The 20,183-nt window shown below is 46.0% G+C and overlaps 3 protein-coding genes across 3 annotated transcripts in view; 2 read left to right on the top strand and 1 right to left on the bottom strand.

The window, feature by feature from the left end:
• Positions 1-9,116, top strand: part of LOC117639665 (tensin-1) — a 130,657-nt gene extending 121,541 nt beyond the window's left edge. Inside the window, exons 15-22 of the mRNA XM_034375538.1 lie at positions 718-1,488; positions 2,524-2,678; positions 3,432-3,488; positions 4,444-4,513; positions 5,738-6,131; positions 6,368-6,577; positions 6,782-7,064; positions 7,364-9,116. Coding sequence (XP_034231429.1) covers positions 718-1,488; positions 2,524-2,678; positions 3,432-3,488; positions 4,444-4,513; positions 5,738-6,131; positions 6,368-6,577; positions 6,782-7,064; positions 7,364-7,520 — 2,097 coding nt within the window. The 3' untranslated portion in view covers positions 7,521-9,116. The remainder of the gene's footprint in view (positions 1-717; positions 1,489-2,523; positions 2,679-3,431; positions 3,489-4,443; positions 4,514-5,737; positions 6,132-6,367; positions 6,578-6,781; positions 7,065-7,363) is intronic.
• A 243-nt stretch (positions 9,117-9,359) lies between these two features.
• Positions 9,360-14,067, top strand: LOC117639756. Its single transcript, XM_034375635.1, has 14 exons — positions 9,360-9,511; positions 9,652-9,811; positions 9,891-9,983; positions 10,067-10,621; positions 10,732-10,827; positions 10,914-10,982; positions 11,067-11,138; positions 11,341-11,544; positions 11,619-11,670; positions 11,742-11,838; positions 11,923-12,065; positions 12,147-12,980; positions 13,058-13,207; positions 13,280-14,067. The coding sequence occupies exons 2-14, from the start codon at positions 9,662-9,664 to the stop codon at positions 13,606-13,608; spliced, it is 2,844 nt and encodes a 947-aa protein (XP_034231526.1). The 5' UTR covers positions 9,360-9,511; positions 9,652-9,661; the 3' UTR covers positions 13,609-14,067.
• Positions 14,068-14,948: 881 nt separating this feature from the next.
• LOC117639758 (ataxin-7-like) lies at positions 14,949-20,143 on the bottom strand. Its single transcript, XM_034375637.1, has 8 exons — positions 19,697-20,143; positions 19,048-19,116; positions 18,622-18,726; positions 17,338-18,533; positions 16,758-17,249; positions 16,267-16,663; positions 16,084-16,193; positions 14,949-16,003 (listed from the first exon to the last, which is right to left on the bottom strand). The coding sequence occupies exons 1-8, from the start codon at positions 19,782-19,784 to the stop codon at positions 15,878-15,880; spliced, it is 2,583 nt and encodes an 860-aa protein (XP_034231528.1). The 5' UTR covers positions 19,785-20,143; the 3' UTR covers positions 14,949-15,877.
• Between the last annotated feature and the right edge of the window lie 40 nt (positions 20,144-20,183).

Below are 20,183 nucleotides of genomic sequence, written 5' to 3'. Positions count from 1 at the left end.
ATAATTCACTTCAAACAAGTAACTTACTTGAATGTTTCAAGTGAATTTACTTGAATGTTTCAAGTGAATTTACTTGAATGTTTCAAGTGAATTTACTTGAATGTTTCAAGGGAATTTACTTGAATGTTTCAAGGGAATTTACTTGGATGTTTCAAGTGAGTTTCCTTGATGCAAAGTGAAGCGTCCTGGTTCAAGAAACGACTTCTTGTGAGTGCACCTGAAGTCAAAATGACGACTAGAAACGAGTCATTCTGACACTCGTGCCGTCAATTGGACCGCTGTGTGACCGCATGTGTTTGTTGGAGGGAGAACGCAGCCACTGTTGCGTGGCACACTGTTGAGGGGTGGACAACGCTTGGAGCCCGCCTGGCACACTGTAGCCCTGTCTCGCGAGCGACGGAGAGAGGCAGAGCTACCGTGGGCAGGCTTGTTGTTGTTGTTGATTTACTGGAAAAGCATCATTCATGCGTCCGGCTTTGTCCGCCCCTCGGTGTGCCCCCCCTCCCCCCCCCCTCGCCGTGGCATGCGCTAACTTTACCGCTGCTAGTGCGCCCTACCTAATGTTCCTCACGAAAACGCCCACGGCGTGCAGGACTCCGTCGACGCCATGCTCCTCGCCCCGCCACGCCTGCTTGACGGCCTCCCCCGCCACGCGCCGCCACGCGCCGCCACGCCCGCGCCCACGCCACTAATACCGCTAACATGATGCTCCACCAGGACAACGGCAGCCCCGTGCATGCCGCGGCGTATGACCGGACCGACCGGACCGACCGGGCGGCGAACCGCCTCCACTACAGCAACTACAGCAACCACCCGTACGCCAACGGCGCCAGCGCCGCCAACGGCACCAACGGCGCCAGCCACTACAGCACCCCGCGGCCAGACGCCGTGCCCGTGCTGCCCCACCGGACGACGCCCACGCCGCTGACGTACACCGTGGCGCGGACGCTGTTCAGCCCGCGCGGCCCCGGCAGCGGCGCCAGCGGCGCGAACCACGCCGTCAACGGGGTGGGTAACGGGAAGCACAGCGGGCCGCCCAGTCCCGAGGACGCCGTGCTACTGCTGTCCAGCACGCCGCCCGGCGGAGGCCTCGCCAACGGAGGGTTCTCCAACGGGGGTCACTCCGGTGGGATACTCACCAACGGTGGGCTCTCCAACGGACGACAGCCCAATGGGGGACTCTCAAATGGCGGGCTCTCCAACGGCGGGCTCTCCAATGGCGGGCTCTCCAACGGCGTCCTCCACCAAGACGCCCTCGCCTGCCTGATGGCGTCCCTCGCCTCGCCGTCCGACTCCCCCCCCTCGGCGTCCACGGCGTCCCCCTCGTCCATGACGCCGTCCCCGCCGGCCGCGTTCGCCACCAGCCCGACGAGCCCCGGCAGGAGCCCCGCCTCGCACTACCAGCAGCAGCACACCCCGGCACGCCACTGTAACGCTAGCGACTGCAGCACTAACAGCACCGCATCGTTTGCATGGCAATCCCCGCAGGTTAGTCCCTAGTCCCAGTCGCACCGCACCCGCCCCATGCCGGCCGATTGACTAATACACTGTGGTCCTCAGGGAGAGGGAGGGAAGACACTTTCAGGCGCGACCTGCCGCGCTGTGGATTTCCGAAACGTCATAAAGCCTCAAATTTATGGGGAAGTGGTTTGAAGTCGGCGCGTAACTTTGACGCGGTCAGTGCGCTTGTTGTTGACCTGCCACTACACTGCCCGCCCCGCGCCGAAGCCATTTGGCCATTGGGTATATTTTTAGCCGGTGATCGGTGGGCGACCACTAGCGGCGGTGCACTGTTTGTTCGTGCCGTGCCGTGCCACGCCGTGCCGCACGTGGCGTGCGCGTGCTGCACCTCGCCGCGTGCTTAATGCGCGAGTGACGCCGCTCTGCAGGTCACGCGCGTGAGCCGAATACATTTCCCGCCGTCCGGGACAAAGTCGACGAAAGTTGGTTGGCCGCGACGGCCAAGCGCTCTCCCGACCGCCGCGCATAGTGGATTCGCCAGAAGACCGGTGGAGGCGGCCCGAATCCCCGGCGGGTTTTGAGCTCAAACCGAAAGCGTGACCCCACCGATGGATTCCTCCTTCGGAGAGAGATCCATTGATGGGGTCACACGTTTTGTTCAAGTCCTGTTTAGCGACTCTGGAGCTCAAAACGCGTCTAGAGTTTTGGCCGCCCACGCCGGTCTTCTGGCCCACTGCGCGCCGGGCCCGTTGGGTTGGGTTCGGTCGCCGCCGTCTTCCTGCCCATCCTCGTGCAACTGCGGTGCTGCGATGAGACAATGGGAGTAAGTTCGCCTTGACGCCGCCCGCACTGCACCGCACCGCACTCCGCTGCTTATGGCACAGCTTCTTTGTTACAACAGCTCATTGTTTTACCGCGTAGTCAGCCTAGGCCTGTGTGATCCCCCGCCGTAGCACCGTAGACCGAAACCACCACCCGCCGATCAACTCTCCCTCCCTCCCCTTCCTGCCAGTGCAGTGGTTCTCGTCCGGCTGACGCTGTCCGTGTGCTTGTGCCCCACAGCAGCGCGAGGACAGTTACTCTTCCTGGAGGAGCGAGGATGACCGATTCTCCAGGCCGCAGACTCCAGCCTTCCCCGTGCAGCCGCGGACGCCCTATTACAATGGCCACCAGTTTGACTCGGCAGGCCTGCCCCCCAAGAGTCCGACAACTCAGCGGTAAGTGCGGAGCAGTGTGAAGCCAAGTCTCTCTCTCTCTCTCTCTCTCTCTCTCTTTCTTTCTCTCTCTCTCTCTCTCTCTCTCTCTCTCTCTCTCTCTCTCTCTCTCTCTCTCTCTCTTTCTCTCTCTCTCTCTCTCTCTCTCTCTCTCTCTCTCTCTCTCTCTCTCTCTCTCTCTCTCTCTCTCTCCCCTCTCCATTTTCTTCGTGAAATGGGAAAATTATTTGTAAGACTCTTAGTTAAGTTATTATTGATTACGAGGCAAGACGTATGGGGGGGGGGTTGAGAAACCGAGATAAGCGCTAGCTTCAGAATTGCCACATAAGAGGGCGAAAATTCACACGACGCAGCGGTGTCGAGATCATGAGGGTTGCCAGCCTCAAGCCCAGATATTGAAAGGCAGGCTGCAGGCTAACGTTGGCAACCCTTTCGATTTTAGTGCACCGCTGCCTAGTCCTTTTCCGTGATCGGGAGAATGCTTGGCCACTTGTGTGGCAACTCTGGCCAGCTTTTGACCGTGCTCTGTGCTGCCATCTCGCAAAAGACGCTGAAACGTTGCTCGCTTCTGTGTCTGCAACTGTCTGCCACCGTCTGCATGCGGTCTGTATGTACGCTCGAGCCGCCTGACCAATGGGAATGCGTGGTTACCACTTATGCCATGCACGGCAGCCAGTATATCGGTCCCTGAAACCTTTTTCGAGTGGTTGCCGGCAATTTGATGTCTCTTGTTTTCCCTGTTTGGCTCGTGGATAGACGCTCGGGATCTTTTAAGCACCTCCGAAGGTGGCCCTCCAACTCTTCCGTGTCTAGGTATGTGGGTACGCCTTGCTGGCCTGAAGCCTAAGCCCTGCGGGGTAGGCAACTTGCCGGGCCGTACTGTTGTGGTTCGCTTGGCTGCAGACTGATTCCGAGGAGTCTTTTCGTCGCTCTCTCTCTCTCTCTCTCTCTCTCTCTCTCTCTCTCTCTCTCTCTCTCTCTCTCTCTCTCTCTCTCTCTCTCTCTCTCTTTCTCTGTCGCACTCTCGGCGTGCGTCCCGCAGGGGTGCGAGAGAGACAGCGCCAAAAGGACCCCTCTGAATCGCTTGGCTGGCTCGCGGGTCGCGTGAGTGATTAGTTTGGCGCGCCATGAGGGTACCAGCGATCCCGACCCGGAGGTGACAGCCACAGAAACGGAAGTCCACCTTCTTTCAGATTTTCTGTTTCTGTCGCCAGCTCTCCCGGCAGTCGGACTCGCCAGAACTCCCAATCTGCGTTTCTGCATGGCTGTCGTACACGGCAACAGTACTGAGGTGTAGCTTTTTGGAATTTGCCGTATATTCTGAATTCATCCTTGGGACAGCACTCTGTAAAGGCGTGGCAATGCTTGCGTATTTTGGGGCGTAGATGTTGCATCAAAGTTAATTCTACTCTGAATTTTCCATTGTTTTTATTATCTTTGTCTTTTTAGCGAGAGTTCCGTGTTTGCTTTCCTGCAGTTTGTGGATTTCAGCTTGTATACTACCTTTTTTCTCTCTTTTTTTTTCTTTTTTTGCAAGTTGCTCAAAACAGTGCGGTGCGTACACATCCGTCCACTGCGGAGGGGCTGCTTTCACGTTTACTTGACATGATTCAACTGGAGTAAACCGTGTCATTGAATATTCGGCTTGTTACATACTGTAACGTTTGGCAATTGATTGGTTCTCATTAGAAATTGTTCGACCCACTAACAGTAGCTTTGTAGATTGACTTGTTCCATTTTGCTCAGATCCGTGTTTCTCTGGTTGCAGCAAGGACCGATCCCCGTCGCCGATGTCAGACCAACAAGGTCACGGTATTTACATGCAGCATAGTCCAAAGGTGAGAGGCCAAACTTAAAGTTTACGTCTTCCCTTCCCCTTTTCCTTGGGAGCGGCTTTCCGAATTAATCGTGCTGTGCACGGTAATGTCCAATTGGGATTGCAGGTCTTCTATCTATGCCTACTTGGGGGAAATATTAAATATGATGAAAAGGATGCTAAGGTAGCTATAATGATGCGCATGTATCCACCAGGAGAAATGTTCTGTGTAGTTATGGTGTAGTTCACATGTGTAGTGGTGATATTACTCATAGTCTTTGACTAGATTGGTCAATAAAAACATTAATGAACATTGTAGTTTTAGGGGGCGCCTGCGGGCATGTGTCGGGCCCGAAACGGTATACGACCAGTTGTGGTGTAGCCCGTAATGGTAATGATGGTTAAGCAGTCCCGCGTGCAGCTCTGTTCGACGGGACGGCCTACCCCTCCACCGTAAGGGCCATGGCGCCTGGCGGGTAGGCAGTCCCGCTGGCAGCGCTGTTCGACGGGACGGCCTACCCTGCCACCGTAAGGGGCCATGGTGCCTGTCCCGCTGGCAGCGCTGTTCGACGGGACGGCCTACCCCTCCACCGTAAGGGGCCATGGCGCCTGGCGGGTAGGCAGTCCCGCTGGCAGCTCTGTTCGACGGGACGGCCTACCCGGCCACCGTAAGGGGCCATGGTGCCTGTCCCGCTGGCAGCGCTGTTCGACGGGACGGCCTACCCCGCCACCGTAAGGGTCATGGCGCCTGGCGGGTAGGCAGTCCTGCTGGCAGCTCTGTTCGACGGGACGGCCTACCCGGCCACCGTAAGGGGCCATGGGCCTGGTGATGTACGGATAGCAGTGTCAGCTCGGCGAGGTAGAACTGTGGACTCTGTGACAAGTCCTACTGACGTAGCTGTGCTTAGTGGACCTGGTGCATCCGAATAAAGTGTCAATAACTCAACCACAAACTGTATGTCGAAAGTTAGCTACCACAGGTAGAATGTGTTACTTTTGTGAAGTTCTAAGTGTAGCTTAGTCGATGGTCATGTATAGTGCTAACAATGGAAAAGACGACTTAAGCTGGGCGGAACGAATGAGTTTTTTTTCGAACACGGCCGTCGTCGGCTGCTTGGGCCAATCAGAGGCCGTCCGCCGCGGTGCGTCAAGATTCATTTTCTTCTTCTTTCGTCTTGCTCAAGTCTACGGCCTCGTCTGCCGAGCGGCTCCAAACACTGACCCGTCCCCGCCTCGTCCGTTGCAGAGTCCCAGCAACGGCGGCGGCCAGTCCTCGCCGTCCGTGTACTCGACGCGGCGCTCCTCGACGCACTCCAACAGCGAGCCGCCGCAGGAGGTGGCGGCCCACCACGTCAAGTTCGTGCGGGACACGTCGCGCTACTGGTACAAGCCCAACATCTCTCGCGAGGAGGCCATCGCCGTGCTGCGCGAGGCGCCGCCGGGCACGTTCGTGGTGCGGGACTCCAACTCGTTCCCCGGCGCCTTCGGGCTGGCCCTCAAGGTGGCCGTGCCGCCCGCCACGGTGGCGCAGAAGGCGGCCTTCTTCAGCGGCGACGCCAGCGAGCTGGTGCGGCACTTCCTCATCGAGCCCACGTCGCGGGGGGTCAAGCTCAAGGGCTGCACCAACGAGCCCGTCTTCAGTGAGTACGCCCCGCCTTCGCCGCTCTGTCTCACTCGCACCTGCACGAGACGCCCTGCGAGTGCGAGAGAGACAGAGCGACGAAAACGACTCTGGCCAAAGCGGCTGAGCCGGCGCCGGTCGGCAACGCGGCCTCATTGGCCTTGTTCTCGCTTCGACCGAAAGTCCAAAAACTGGTGCAAAGTGTCCATGCCGTGGGACTTCCCCTGAGCGCGCGGTGGCGCTGCACTGTTGCAGGCTCGCTGTCGGCGCTGGTGTACCAGCACTCCATCATGGCCATGGCCCTGCCCTGCAAGCTGCTGCTGCCTGACGGCGAGATCGGCGCGCCCGTCCCCGGCAGCGGCACCATCCAGGCGCGCCACGTGACCGACCTGGGCGGCAGCCCGTCCGGCAACACCAACTCGCACTCCGTGAGCAGCGCGCACCAGCTCCTGGCGCAGGGCGCGGGTAAGTGCGTCGCGTACGTCGCGGCCGTGACGTCATCTCATGTTTACATGACTCCTTTTAGTCAAAATTTTGTTGAAAAGTTATTATTTTTCTGACGTTGTTTTGACCTCCTCTGACTGCTTCGCGTGTGCTTCTTGTTCCTTGGGAACAGTGGACGTCGCGAGGCGCGATCGCAGTGAGTGAACCTCTTGTCTGTGTTGGCAGCGTGCAACGTGCTGTACTTGTTCACGACGGACACCGAGTCGCTGACGGGCCCGCAGGCCATCCGACGCGCCGTGCACCGCCTGTTCGCGTCGCGGCCCCTGCCGTCCGCCACCGTGGTGCACTTCAAGGTGTCCAGCCAGGGCATCACGCTGACGGACAACAAGCGGCGGCTGTTCTTCCGGCGCCACTACCCGGTGTCCACCATCTCGCACTGCGGCCTCGACCCGGACGATCACCGGTGGAGCCAGAAGAGCCCCGAGACGGGCATGCCCATCAGCTCCAAGTAAGTGCCGTGCAGGCGCAGGCGCCCAGAAGACCGGTGGAGGCGGTCAAAATCCCGGTCGCGTCTTGACCTCCAGATTCGCCAAGTTGCACTCAAAGCGAACGTTTGACCCCACCTACGGATTGCTCTCCGAACGAGGAATCCATTGGTGGGGTCACACGCTCGGTTCCAGTCCTGTTTAGCGGCTCTGGAGCTCAAAACGCATCCTTAATTTTGGTCTGGACGGAGGCCTTTGCAGAGAACGTACAGAGAGATTGATGACGGTTCACTCCATAATCTTCAATGAAATTCTGTTCCAGCCGCTGCTTTGGCTTTGTGGCAAGAAAGCCCGCCAGCAGATCCGACAACCAGTGCCATATTTTTGCTGAACTAGAGCCCGAGCAGCCAGCAAATGCCATTGTTAATTTTGTATCTAAGGTTATGATGAGTGGGGTGGGGCAGAAAAATGTTGTATGAAGTATATTTGGGTCTTGAACTGCTGCTGCATTCAGAAAACTCTAGTGGCGTACAACGAGAGAAGTGCAACACAAGGTGTGCTCTAGAGGGATGAAGATTTGACTTTCACGTTTTGTACAGTTGTAGGATAGGAATCTTACTTCTTGTGCACAATTCACACAGCAGGGATACGGAATAGTAACTACAATGTATGAATAATTCATGTTTTAGTCATTTGAAAAAGAAAATCTGTTCTACATGTTTGAACTTATGTTCTATAACCTGGTGGCTAAGCAAGTTTTGATGGCTTATCATTCAATATAACATGCTGTTTTAGTCCATATTTTACATACGAGCTTTGCTGGTGAATGATTGACTCATATTCTGTGGTTGTTTTGAGAAACACTGTGATCCAAAATCAGTTCCAGACGAATGGGTTGATATTGACTCCTCTTGCTCCACTATTATTGTACAAACCATTTTTTTGTACGTATAATGTTGATAGATAATGACGGCTATTAGATGACCCTTGTCACTTTTTATTAGTACATTCGAAACCACAAGAGGTACATTTCTATGAATGCAGTAGCATGTTATTTAAGTAAATTCCGTTTATTATTTGTCAGGAAAATAATGAACTGCTGAAAGTTATTTATTGAGCCTTGGTTTCCCAGAAATTAATTGTCAAGGGAACTTGAAATTATATGTGCATGTGTGTCATAACTGCTACAGTACACATTTAATTAACAATTGGAAAACAAACTTTACTATGCAGTTATGAATTGCATATCAATCTTCTTGCCACTGGTGCTTATTTCCATGTCATGCTATTTTTGTACACTTGTTTTCCTTACCTAAAAACATTCATGGAGACAACATTAAGTGCTTTAATTAGAAATATTCAGTTATAAAATTTTTAATTTTATGGTATAAAATGTGTGATAAAAGTGCTAATGAGTGAGTGAAATGATGCTGGAAAATCATTGTAGCGATTTAGCTAATTAGTCTCCCTCTGACCTACAGATTTCTTTGTATGATTTAATTGTCTTTGTTTCTGAGAAGACACACTTACAAGGGCAGTAGTCTTACTGTTGGCTACAATGAACTTATTAGTAGAGCAAAAAGCAGAACACTCTTTTTTGTTACATACTGAACCACTAACTTTCAGGTAAAATTGCCCATTATTGTTAATGTGCTTCTGAAAGTACTAACTTGGAAAGCTATCTTATATTTAATAAATTATATTATCTGTACATACCTGTACACATATGAATGTATTTACATTAAAGTCGAATTAAGTATGCAGTCATTATGATGACTCTCCATTAAGACACCAAAAATGTATTTTAGGGTTTTCTGATGGCATATATGTAAATACAACTTGCCTGTTCTGCCCTGATAAAGTGAAGTCTAGAAAAAGACTTGAACTGAATGAATCGAAATCACTTATAGGATGAACTGAGTGGTGTTAACTTTCACTAATACTGGAGAACTTAATTTTATTTGTGTACCTAACAATATGCATTCTCTTAGAAGTGTGTAATTTCTTTTTTTGAGTCAAATTATTTCTGTTGTTTTAGGAAAATAAATATTAAAAACATGAAGCCAACTACTCAACATTTTGTTATGACTCAACTGAGCGGGAACACTCCCTTTTGACTCCTGACACTATTTCGAGCACCATTTCAGCCCTTAACACACTTCTACCACCGCCTCACCAAAAGGCGTGTGACTGCGTGCAAGACGAAGCGCGAGGCGGTCGGGCGAGGAAGACGGCCACGGCTCTCCGGCTTTCCGGGCACGGCAGCCACGGCTCGGGGATCAGTTGGGTCGGAACCAATCAGAGGGCGTATACGTCACGTGACACTGGCACGGCACCTCTCTCACAACTCGAGGCTCTCTACAACTGACCAAAACATTCCCCTCCCCACCCCTCCCCTCCTCTTCTTGCTTGAGCTTGAGGAGCGGTCTCTAGAAGTTTTGTTTGTTTATGCCGGGAAATATTTTACTATGTAAGTGATAAAAGTCTTTTCTTTTGGCTTGTTAGATGGGCTTGCTACTATCCTTTTACGGTTCCGTGCGCTGATAACTGCGTACAGTCAAGACATTTCCTTATAGAATTTCTTTGGAGCTAACCTTACTAATTTTCCAGTTGAGCTGAAATGGAGGAAGATCAGTTCTCTGGAGAAGAACCGTTTGATGATACCGATAATCAAAGATTGCATGAAACTATTTTATCTATTGAAAAGTCCCTAGAGGAAACAAACGAGAACTTGGAACGACGCGATGTTTCAAGATCTCTAGAAAGTGAGGTTAGTTCAAATTAGTAACTCACAATAGATTTTCTCCTGCCCTAAAATGTTTGTAATATTTGCCTCTAAATGTTTCTAGGATGATAAGAGAACTACAAACTCTGATTTTAGCAAGAATGACACTGATGTTGATGCTCCTCTGCCTGAGCTAGAATTGTCATCAGCACAGAAGGTATGAACCAGTGCTAAAATTTACCCTTTCTCTTTCATGCCTGATAAGTCTTGTTCCTTTTTGTGTAAATATTACGATTACAGATTGCCGAGCCTGAGACACCTCAAACAGATGACTACAGTGTTGAGGAAGACCAAGCATCTCTGGTTCAGGGAAATCTTACCGCAATTTTACCTTCCCCTTCCAAGGGTACTCCAGAGGAAGTTAATATTGCTCATGAAGTACACCGAAGCTCTCTTAAAGATGGAATGACCTATGAAGCAAGCGGAAGTCCGGATAAAACTGAAGCTTCTTTTGAAACAAGCAGAATTCCTGAAAGAACTGAAATGGCTTTTGAAGCAAGCAGAAGTCTTGAAAGAACTGAAATGGCTTTTGAAGCAAACAGAAGTCCTGAAACAACTGAAACTGCCAATGATGTGAGCAGAAGTCCTATAGAAGCCGATGTTGCACATGAATTGAGCCAAAGTCCTGTTATTGCTGATGTTGCCCAAGAAACAAGTGTAAGTCTGGAAAAGACTACAGTTGCACATGAAGTAAGCAAAAGTCTTGTAAAAGATGGTGTTCCCTATGAAGGTAGTCAGAGTCCTATTAATGAAGAAGTTGTCCAGCTAGAAATCACAAGCTTAGGAATTAGCAAGGTGGGTTCAAAGTAAAGCTTAAATTCATTTAACTTAAGCCTCTATTCTTAAGTGCGGTGCAATCTGTTTTTATTTATTTTTCAATTTTTATGAAATATTATTTATTTTAGTCTGCTGCAGTTGACTTTGCATACCTGAGGGATTCTCAGAGTTTGGAAGATGACAAGGTTTCCCGTAGAAAGAAGAGACAACGATCACCTGAGAAGGTCAGTATTTAACCATTAAAGTTCAGTAATTTATGTTACGAATAAAGCTGTAAATAACTTGTGTCTAAACATCTCTTTTCTTGTAGGAAGTTGTTGAAAGTCACGAAGGTGATGACATTTTGAGTAAGGCAAAGAAACTGAAGACACCCCCAAAGGTAAGCTAGTTGAAGTAACTCTGACTGCCTGGACCCCCTATGTTTTTAAATGGATTTATGTTTGAATTTTATCTATTTTTAAAGGAAAGTGGCCATCAAACAATCAGCACACAAAAGGTTTTTAAGAAACGAGGTAGACCATCATTAGCTGACAAGGTATGTTGATGTTGTAGTTGCTCTATATTTTTGTCAGTTACCAGAAATTGGCCCTTGGGAACCGCGAGCTTAACTCTCTAAGCATGTCTTAACACATGCACATGACAAAAAGGGTCTCTAATGCAGAGCTCTACATGCTGCAAAGAGAGGGGTTGCGTGATTGAACCTTCTGGAACTTTTCATTTCCTTGTTTTATTTCAAGATGCGGCGGAACAATTCTGAGAACCTCCCTCAAAAAGTTGACAAACCCAAGAAGTCAAAATCGACTGGAAAAGAGGATATAATTGTGAAAACTACCCCTGGGAGAGGGGCTATTCTCAACAAGTCCGCATCCACTTCAAAAGAGGATATTGCTCCTATGTCAAACAAATCCACAACCTCTGGAAAGGAGGACATTTCTTGCAAAGTAAGATCACTTTATTAACATTTCATTATTTTGAAACCTGGAACTTGCTGTGTAATTTTTTCTCTGTTTCTCAGAAGAATGAACTGAAACCTTTGAGACGGCCCAGGAGAAATGACCGTGATGAAGGTGAGCTTCTAAATCTCAGTGCTCATTGTTTCATTCATCAAATTTTATATGTTGATGGCATTATTTTTCAGATACTAGTCCCCTCTTTTTACCAGAGGATTGGGTCTTTATGGCTGTTAAACGGCAGGCAGGTACAGCTATTGGCAAATTTGATGTCTACTACATAACGTAAGTATAAATCAAAGATGCAATAAATTATTGTATCTAAGGAAAGCAACTTGAAATGTTTCTTGCTATTTCTTTCTGTATCAGCCCTCCCCCACGAATCAAATTGCGATCAAGACAGGAGCTGGTAGCCTACATGAACAATCATGGCCTCAACTATGATCCCTTAGATTTTTTTAGAAAATCAAATATTCCATTTCTTTTGAAGCAGGGGACCTTGAAGTACTGTGGTATGATGCTTTTCTTTCCTGGAATATAATGTTGTAACTCTTCTCTTTGGAAATGGAATACTTTACTTTGTTTCTTTTCAGATCCTAAGACGATTGTATCATCAAATGCAGATGAAGTAGTTGTGGCCCAATTGATGATGGCGAGAAAAGCACACAAGGGCCTTCTTAAAACAGAAAGTGGTGTGATACCCATCACTCCCATCAAGGCCATTGATACTAAGACCATTAAGAGCCAGAAAAGGTTGTTAAAAGAAAAGGCAAGTTTGAAGAGAAAGTATCGCAGCAAGTTTAAGTCTTCACTTAAAAAGGAAAGGCTGTCCGCGAGAACCAAGTTAGATGAAGTATCACCTGAGCCTGTGTTGCGAAAGGCACGAGAAAGAAGCACAGTTTCTGCAACCAAGTCACAGGAAGAATCTGTAGAATCAGTGCATAAGGAATTAAAGGAAAGTAACAGTGTTATAATTAAATCAGAGATAGTGTCTCCTGATACTACTAGGAAGACCAGACTTCGAAGTTCAACGGGTTTGGTTGAGCCCCCAGCTCTCCTTCCAGTAAAGGCAACCAGGAGATCTACCAAGGTTCTAGAGATAGTTGAAAATGCTCCTTCACCAAAGACTCCTCTTAAAGGCCGACCAGGCAGACCCAGGAAGTCAGTACCTCCTCCTCCTGCTCCAGAGTCAGATACCAGCTTGGAACAAAGAAAAATAATACAATCCAAACCTAAGATAGTCAGGAGCCCTTACTTTTCATCTGACGCCAACATTGTGGAACAGCCTGTAAGCTCTGCAGGACGGAAAAGAGAGAAGAACAGTGATAGTGCTCCTCCAAGATCACCTTTCAATCTAATACAGGAAGATTTGTTTCATGATCCATGGCAGATGCTGATTTCCACCATATTTCTCAACAGTACTAGTGGTATGTTGTCTGAGACCACTGAATTTTATCAATGGATTACTGAAGACATTACAATGTATTTTCTATTTGGATTGCAGGGAGAATTGCAATTCCTCTGGCTCTGGAATTCTTGAAACGATGGCCAACACCACAAGAAGCATGTCAGGCTAAACTTTACGATATTTTGGATGTCATAGAGCCACTTGGGTTTGGGCGTACACGAGCTGCTATCATCATACGTTTTTCACGTAAGTTTCCTCCATGAACCTGGAATGCCTGTTTATCAGCTACACTTATAATTTAAGCCATTTCCTTTTCAGATGAATTTCTTACTAAAGATTGGAAGTTACCTAGTGATCTGTACGGTATAGGCAAATACGGTACAGACTCCTACAAAATATTTTGCATGAAGGATGCTTGGAAAAATGTGGAGAGTGATGATCCTTTGTTAATGATGTACCTTAACTGGAGGAGAGCAACTGAGCATCTCAGGAAGAAGTTCCTCATGTCACGCAATAAGCGTAGAACTGTGGATCCAGATGCAAAGGTGATAAACACAGCCAGACTTAATGCATTACAAGCTAAACTGACCAAACAGACAAAGGATCAGTCCCTCCCTTTGCCTAGGAAAAGGAAAAGACAAATTTGAAATAATTTTACTTCATTACCAATTTTTTTTAATTCTGTACTCTTTTCATTACACAATTCATTTTAATTTAGTTCTAGCTACAAAATAAAAACAATTTGAAAAGGATAAGCAATAAAAAGGATTTTAACATTAGAAAATACTTGTATTTCATTTGGGGTTGAACAAGAACAGAATTGCCTCCATTTTTGCTCAAAGATCATTTGGTCCCAAACAGACATGTGATGTTTGGTGACTAAAAAGCTTAATTGAGGTAGCTGTCATCTGTTAACTTGCACAGCAAGTTTCAACATCATAAACAATCTAATCTACCTGTCAACCGAAATAAATATTACATCATAACTCCATTTTCACCAAGGATGTCCCAGTTTCACATCCACAGAAAACATAAATAGTTCTCCATCAATGCCGCCCATTGATTGAGGATCACAGACATAACAAGAGTGTTAAAAAAAGGGGGGGAGGAGGGAGGGTTTGTTGCTAGCACCCCACTGCCTTGCCTTTTTAAAACTTTCAAAATTCACTTGGCAGTCACATCAAACAACCAGTGACTTGGCTGAAATTTATGCAATTGAAAGGAATCGTGCCAATAGACTAATTTTCTTGTTCAGTTCAGAACTAGTTGCCACAAAAAAGCGAGTGGAAATGAATTGAGTTTATGAAAAGTGACAGCAAACTGACCCAAACCTTTTGTGAAAAGACGAGTTAGTTTTGTTTCTCAACATGAGAAATTAAAATATATATTAATCACAGCTATTTAAAGAGTGACATATCACAATCTGAAAGAAATCATACATCTATAATCCTAAGTTCAAAGTCTCAGTTACAACAGAAATCATTACTACCATATAATAATGACAAACATGAGTTCACAACCTTATAAAAATTGGGAAACGTAACTGGTAAAGGAAAAGAACAGATGAGCAAATTTTCCACTGCTCAAGTAATTTTAATATTTTAAGTGATGAAACCATGAAGATTTAAAAGAGAGAGAAAGAAGTAAAATAGCCATTTTGTACAAGTTCCATTTCAGTTATAATTTTAGACCACGCAATTTAAGTATTACTTGTCTTAACTTTTACATATCTAGATAATGCATGTTTCAGTTCCCTTCTTTCCCTCTCTTGGAACCGAAAATGGAGCTTAAAAGCAGTATTATTACTGCTGCGGTTTGAGCATAAAAATTTCTATGAGGTAATAAGTAACATCATGACTTCATAAGCAGTAAGATGCAGTTGAGGGACCTTTAAATGAGCTGTAGTTAATCATACTCGAGGCTACTGCACTTCTCAATATTTCAGGACGAAAGATAGCATTACTGGCTGAGAGCACAAGGAAGGCAGTGAATCAAAAATTACTGTATGTTTTAATCCATAATAACAACAACAACAACAAATGAACAAAAAAAGAATAACATACATCAGATGAAGAATACTGATTATAAACCCCAACTGAGCAAAGGAAACTTGCAGGTACAGAGTAACAATAGAGAACAGGGAAATGCAAATTTTGGATGGTGTAAAATGGTCTAAGTGACACATACAGACACATGCATGGTAAACACTTTTCTTAGAACAGAATTACCAAACAACTACATAGTCGGATAGTTTCCACAAAGAGAGTAAATTCAATTCACAAGGAAACTTGGAACCTACTCTGAACAAATGTAATGAAACAACAATTTATTCATGATGAAAATCTTAACAAAGTGGAACAAAGCACAAATTGCATGGGAGATAACAACTCACATGACTTGTAGTTTCAGATTTGATGTTAAAAAAGACATTGAAACCAGCATGAAAGCAAAAAGTACCTCTGTACCTTGCAGCTAAATGATGAATTATTGTTGATTGATCCGAGATTCCAAAAGTCTATCCTAACAACAATTTACTGCAGAAAAAATGTTGCAGAGGCTCAAAATTGAAAAGAAAATTGAGTTTTGTGTTTACAGAACATTACTACAATATCAATGATAAATGTACTGCCTCTTTCTCAGCCTGTATCTTGCACACTTCTATACTTAACAGCAATGTACACATTTAAAGTTTGAAGATGTTATTACTAAGACAGAAAAGCGAACAGTAATCATGCAATTTGAGTCCCTCAAACCTGACATAACCAAAATTCACACTCAAGTTCTCCAGAAACAAATCTTGAAGGCAAGCTGTCAGTGAACAATACTTATTTCGGGGTATTTGCTTTGACTGCGTTTGCTACCAGATACCGTATCTCTTTGCAAGTGAGTTGGCAAACATATGGATGTTGGCCTCTGTCAGGATTCCGCTCCAGATCCATCCTGATATTGATGGACAAGTAATGTGCGTCCACCCCCACCTGTGCTTAATAGTTTCAGTGTTCCACCAGCTCCTTTGGACTGAAGCTGAAGTTGACTCAGAACCTAGAAAAATTACATTACTTAAACAGAAACATTGTGGATAAGTTACGTCATTTCGGGAACATAAATGAAGAAATACCAACCTGAGAGTTAATAATAGGAACTTGTTGAAATGTTACAGGTGTTGAAGTGGTTAGGTAGGCTATTTGTTGTGGTATTGTTGTAGGAACAGAAATCCTCATTCCTTGGGGTACTAACATAAAACAGAAAGTCATTGTTAACACCAAACCAAAAGTAGTGCAGCAAAATAGAAAAAATTGACTTACATTTATCACTGTTAATTGTCAAAGAGCTGTCTGAAGATATGGGTTGTTGTATTGATGAATCAGAACAATTGACCACTGCTTTTTGAGGTCTTTGCCCCCTTTGTTGACTATTGAGCACAGCTTTAGGAGAACAAAGACTACTAAGAACTGACTTTAAACTAGATGCTGTATTCACTTGCGGAGAGACATTCGTTCCTGAACTTTGAAAGACAGAATCACTTGTAACTGATAAATGTGGGATTGCAGTTTCGGGAAGGGACTGAGAGGTACTGGGCACATGACCTTGAGGCATTGGTTTGTTGCCCTTAACAGATAATCTGAAACCTGCCCGCATTGATTCCAGTTCACGTTGAACAAAAAACATTCCCGAGCTCTTGCGCCCCTGAAAAAGACATGTCTGAAACAAACCAACAAAGACATTAGGAAAATTTTCACAAAAACTGACAACAATTAAAAATATAGGACCTAATTCCATAGTAAAACTATCTTACTCTTAAAGGTTTAGGTGGAAACGCTGTGTGTTTCACATTAAACTGCTTTCCTTTATTCAGCTGTAATCTGTTGATAGCCCGAGCAACAGTCCTGGGGCATTTGGTAGAGTCGTCTTCAGTAGTGTCGGGGGGCCGAGGAGCATGGCTTGGAATGAGACTAGGTAGGGCAACATTCAGGAGGGGCGAGCTTAAATGGGGAGAGAGCGATACCATACTTCTAGGCGGAGAGGAGCAGGCCGATTCAGGAGGCGGATAAGGTGGATACTGATACGAAGGAAGTGGGACTGGTGGGTTTGTGGCTGTTGAGGGAGTAACTAAGGCAACAGCTTCATCCGAATGGTTAACATTACTGAGGAAGACATTCTCCGAGGGGCTTGGAGCAGGGCTAGATGCTGGACTGATACATGGACTGCTCACAAAAGAACTATTGCTAGGCTCACTTGGGCTATGTAAACGATCTGACAGGTGGGGACTAGGTTCAGAAATATCATCCTGCAAGAATTTTAGGTGGCATTAATGGTAGTGGCCGATGGATGCACAGCAATATAATGAAGCAAATACATGCATTCCTTGATCTTACCTGATCCTCCTTTGATTGACGTTGATCTTCCTTTGCTCTCTTATGTTCACTCAAAAGCTGATCAAATGGTTTACTCCTCCCAACTACAGCTCGTCTCAGGGCTACAGAATGAACCTTGCAAGTCAAAGACCGCACACAAAATTTGTTAAAATAATCACACCACACACCACAATGTCGATCAGGATCATACTGTGTTGGTGGAGCTTTTCTTTCTTTATACTTTCTCTTGCGAGATAGAACTGGCATATCTGTAGCTGACTGATGACGTTCGGGTGTCAAGTTCTGAGGGGTCAGAACTGGCGGAGAAAGAGTTGTGATGCCTATGCCTGGACCAGGAGTCTGTGGTAGTTCTCGATCTTGCTGAACTATAGGCCTCAGTAAACTTGTTCCAGGAACAATGTTCAGGGCTGCTTCATTCCTGAGTACTTTTTCCTTCAGCAAGCTTTTCATTACAGGCTTGGTAACCATCCTTTCAGGTTTCAGTAAGCTATCCCCCTTTTTAAGACCATTATCACTTCTAGAGAAATCAAAATTTCTACTTTTCTCATTTGCAGCCATAATTTTTTCATTAGCTGCGACTTTAGACAGTAACTTTTCGCTTAGGACAGACTTGACACTTATTTTTTCACCTGATTTTGACAAATGGCGCTCATTTAAAGAGAAAATCTTGTTGTCAGGGGAAGCATACTTTGATGAGGGCTTTTCACTGACTGGTTTGGAAATCGGCTTATCTCCTAACTTGATGCTTTTTAGATTACAAACAGTCGAATCAATACCAGTTTTGGTCACTTTATCACTTTCATTCTTCACCAAAGCTTTATCCGTAAGTAATGAAGGTCCAGTAAGACTCTTATCAAGAGGTGCTTTAACTTTTTCATTTGAATTCCGAGATATCTTATCACTAGTGGATTTTCCAAGGAATTTGTCACTGGCTTTCTGAGAAGCCTTTTCACTGCTAGAATATTTAACACTTGACTTTTCAAGACTTGCTTTATGTTTATCACCAGGAGAACTAAGTAACTTTTCACTAGAAGGCTTGTGTTTCTCATTTAAGATAAGTTTAGACATAAGCTTCTCATTCAATGCATGTTTGGCTGAAGATTTGTCTCCTATACTCTTGATGGAAGAGCTTTCAGAAAATTTGCTAACTTTCTCTGGTGAAATTTTACCAGGTACTAGCTCTTTGTGGCGCACACCTGTTGAAAATCAAGCAAATCTAGTAGCAAATCATCAGCATAAAATTGTTAGGTTGTGGCGAACAATGACATAAAAATACGTCCTTACGCATGTGACTCAGGAGACCCTGTGGTTTAACCAAAGCATTGCATTCACTGCACACCACAGTGCAGAAACAATCTGTTTCAGGGAACAATCCAAATTTCTGCATGTCTGAAAAAAAAACAGCAATGATTAAACCCACTTCTTATCACCCTCATCAAAAGTAATAGGTATGGGTGTGACCAATGAAATGAATGCTTGAGCTGTACAGTTGCTTTAGCAGGACATAGAGACAAAATTATTTTGATAGATGTTGCTAAATTGGCTTCAGAGTCAAACAAATAATCTCCCTAGAGCCACATAATTAAAACTTGAAAACTTTATCATGGTATAGTGTAGTATCCAGAGCTAGTCTGGTCCTTAGTTCCCATGATAAATCCATAGGAATCCAATCAAATAGTTCTGCTACTTTTGAAAAAGCCTTTCAAATACCTGAAGAGAACAGCCGCATGACATCAGAGCTCTTCCTACGAGAATCCGTTTTCTCTTCCTCAGCTCCATCTGAAAGGGACAGGAAAAGCATGAACACATAATCAAAAGCATGTTGATGAGCCATTTTGAAAAGTGAACAAGTAACATTTGTAATTAATTTTCAATTAGTCTAAGACCTTCACAAGTCATTGGCGATGCAAAGCTCTAAGAAACGGGAATGTGCGATTTCCCCCACCCCTCCTTTCCCCTCATTCTAATTAAAAAATTATCGAAGTAAAAATTTTACAGGGATGTTCTTTAAAGGTAAAGCTACTGAGTTTGAGGGGAAAAAGTCATAGGTCCATAGTATTAGGAAATTGATCGAATAAATTTAACCAGCCTAAGTGAGACAAAATTGAACAAGTTATATTTCAAAGTAAAGACCACAAGTGTGCCAATGTGTGTCAAAAGTGGAAGAGCAAGTAAAACAACTCTGACAAACCCGAGAAGTGCCAAAAACCAAGTTGGTAACAATGTGCATTGCGGTTCATTGAGCTTGTCACCTAGAAGCACATGAACAAATTTCGCCCTTGACGGCGGACTTGTCGCCGTGTTATGCGTCCCAGACCGATAGCAATTAAGGCATAGGATTATGGAGGTTCAAACCAACCTGTATTAGCAAACTCCCCAGAGTATTCTGACCAACTAGACCAAGAAAGTCCGAAGAAATCGGACAAACTCTTTCTACTGGACGCCATGTTTGACGATTACTCCACTGGCACTGCTGCAAACCTGGGCGCCGAGGATTCTGGTTCTGCTGAGCCTATATACTTCGGCCAGCATCTTACGGTCGCTCGCGCTCGCTCGCACTGTCACTGGTCAATGCATTTGACCAGATTTGAAACGAGAGACCTGTGGTTTTGACTCCGTCCAGGTTTTAATTAGCACGCCTAAGAATGTCGAGTCGCGAGAGAGGGAACAGTTTTCACATTTCTAGCGCTTTTACTTTAAAAGGAGATAGCAGATACAAGAGCCCGAACGAGAGAGAAAGACAGTTGCCGAAGGGCGGGTGTGGGAGAAGAGCGGGAAGTTGTGAGCAAGGAGAGAGGTGATAAAGAGAGAGGGAAGAGGAACACCAAGGATGCGCGAAAAGAAGC

Source organism: Thrips palmi, unplaced genomic scaffold, assembly GCF_012932325.1.
Source record: "Thrips palmi isolate BJ-2018 unplaced genomic scaffold, TpBJ-2018v1 HiC_scaffold_11, whole genome shotgun sequence".
NCBI lineage: Eukaryota > Metazoa > Arthropoda > Insecta > Thysanoptera > Thripidae > Thrips > Thrips palmi.
Note: the sequence above shows the minus strand (reverse complement) of the source record. Positions and strands in the feature narration are given on the sequence as shown.

What these genes read in the sequence shown, in the direction of transcription:
- LOC117639758 (XM_034375637.1), bottom strand. Translation starts at nt 19,784, where the DNA reads ATGGCGTCCAGTAGAAAGAGTTTGTCCGATTTCTTCGGACTTTCTTGG. An exon ending in TGGGGAGTTTGCTAATACAG is followed by an intron (nt 19,117 to 19,696) that starts GTTGGTTTGAAC and finishes TGTCCCTTTCAG; the next exon opens with ATGGAGCTGAGGAAGAGAAA. An exon ending in CATGCGGCTGTTCTCTTCAG is followed by an intron (nt 18,727 to 19,047) that starts GTATTTGAAAGG and finishes TTTTTTTTTCAG; the next exon opens with ACATGCAGAAATTTGGATTG.
- LOC117639756 (XM_034375635.1), top strand. Translation starts at nt 9,662, where the DNA reads ATGGAGGAAGATCAGTTCTCTGGAGAAGAACCGTTTGATGATACCGAT. An exon ending in GAGAAATGACCGTGATGAAG is followed by an intron (nt 11,671 to 11,741) that starts GTGAGCTTCTAA and finishes ATTATTTTTCAG; the next exon opens with ATACTAGTCCCCTCTTTTTA. An exon ending in TATCATCATACGTTTTTCAC is followed by an intron (nt 13,208 to 13,279) that starts GTAAGTTTCCTC and finishes TTTCCTTTTCAG; the next exon opens with ATGAATTTCTTACTAAAGAT.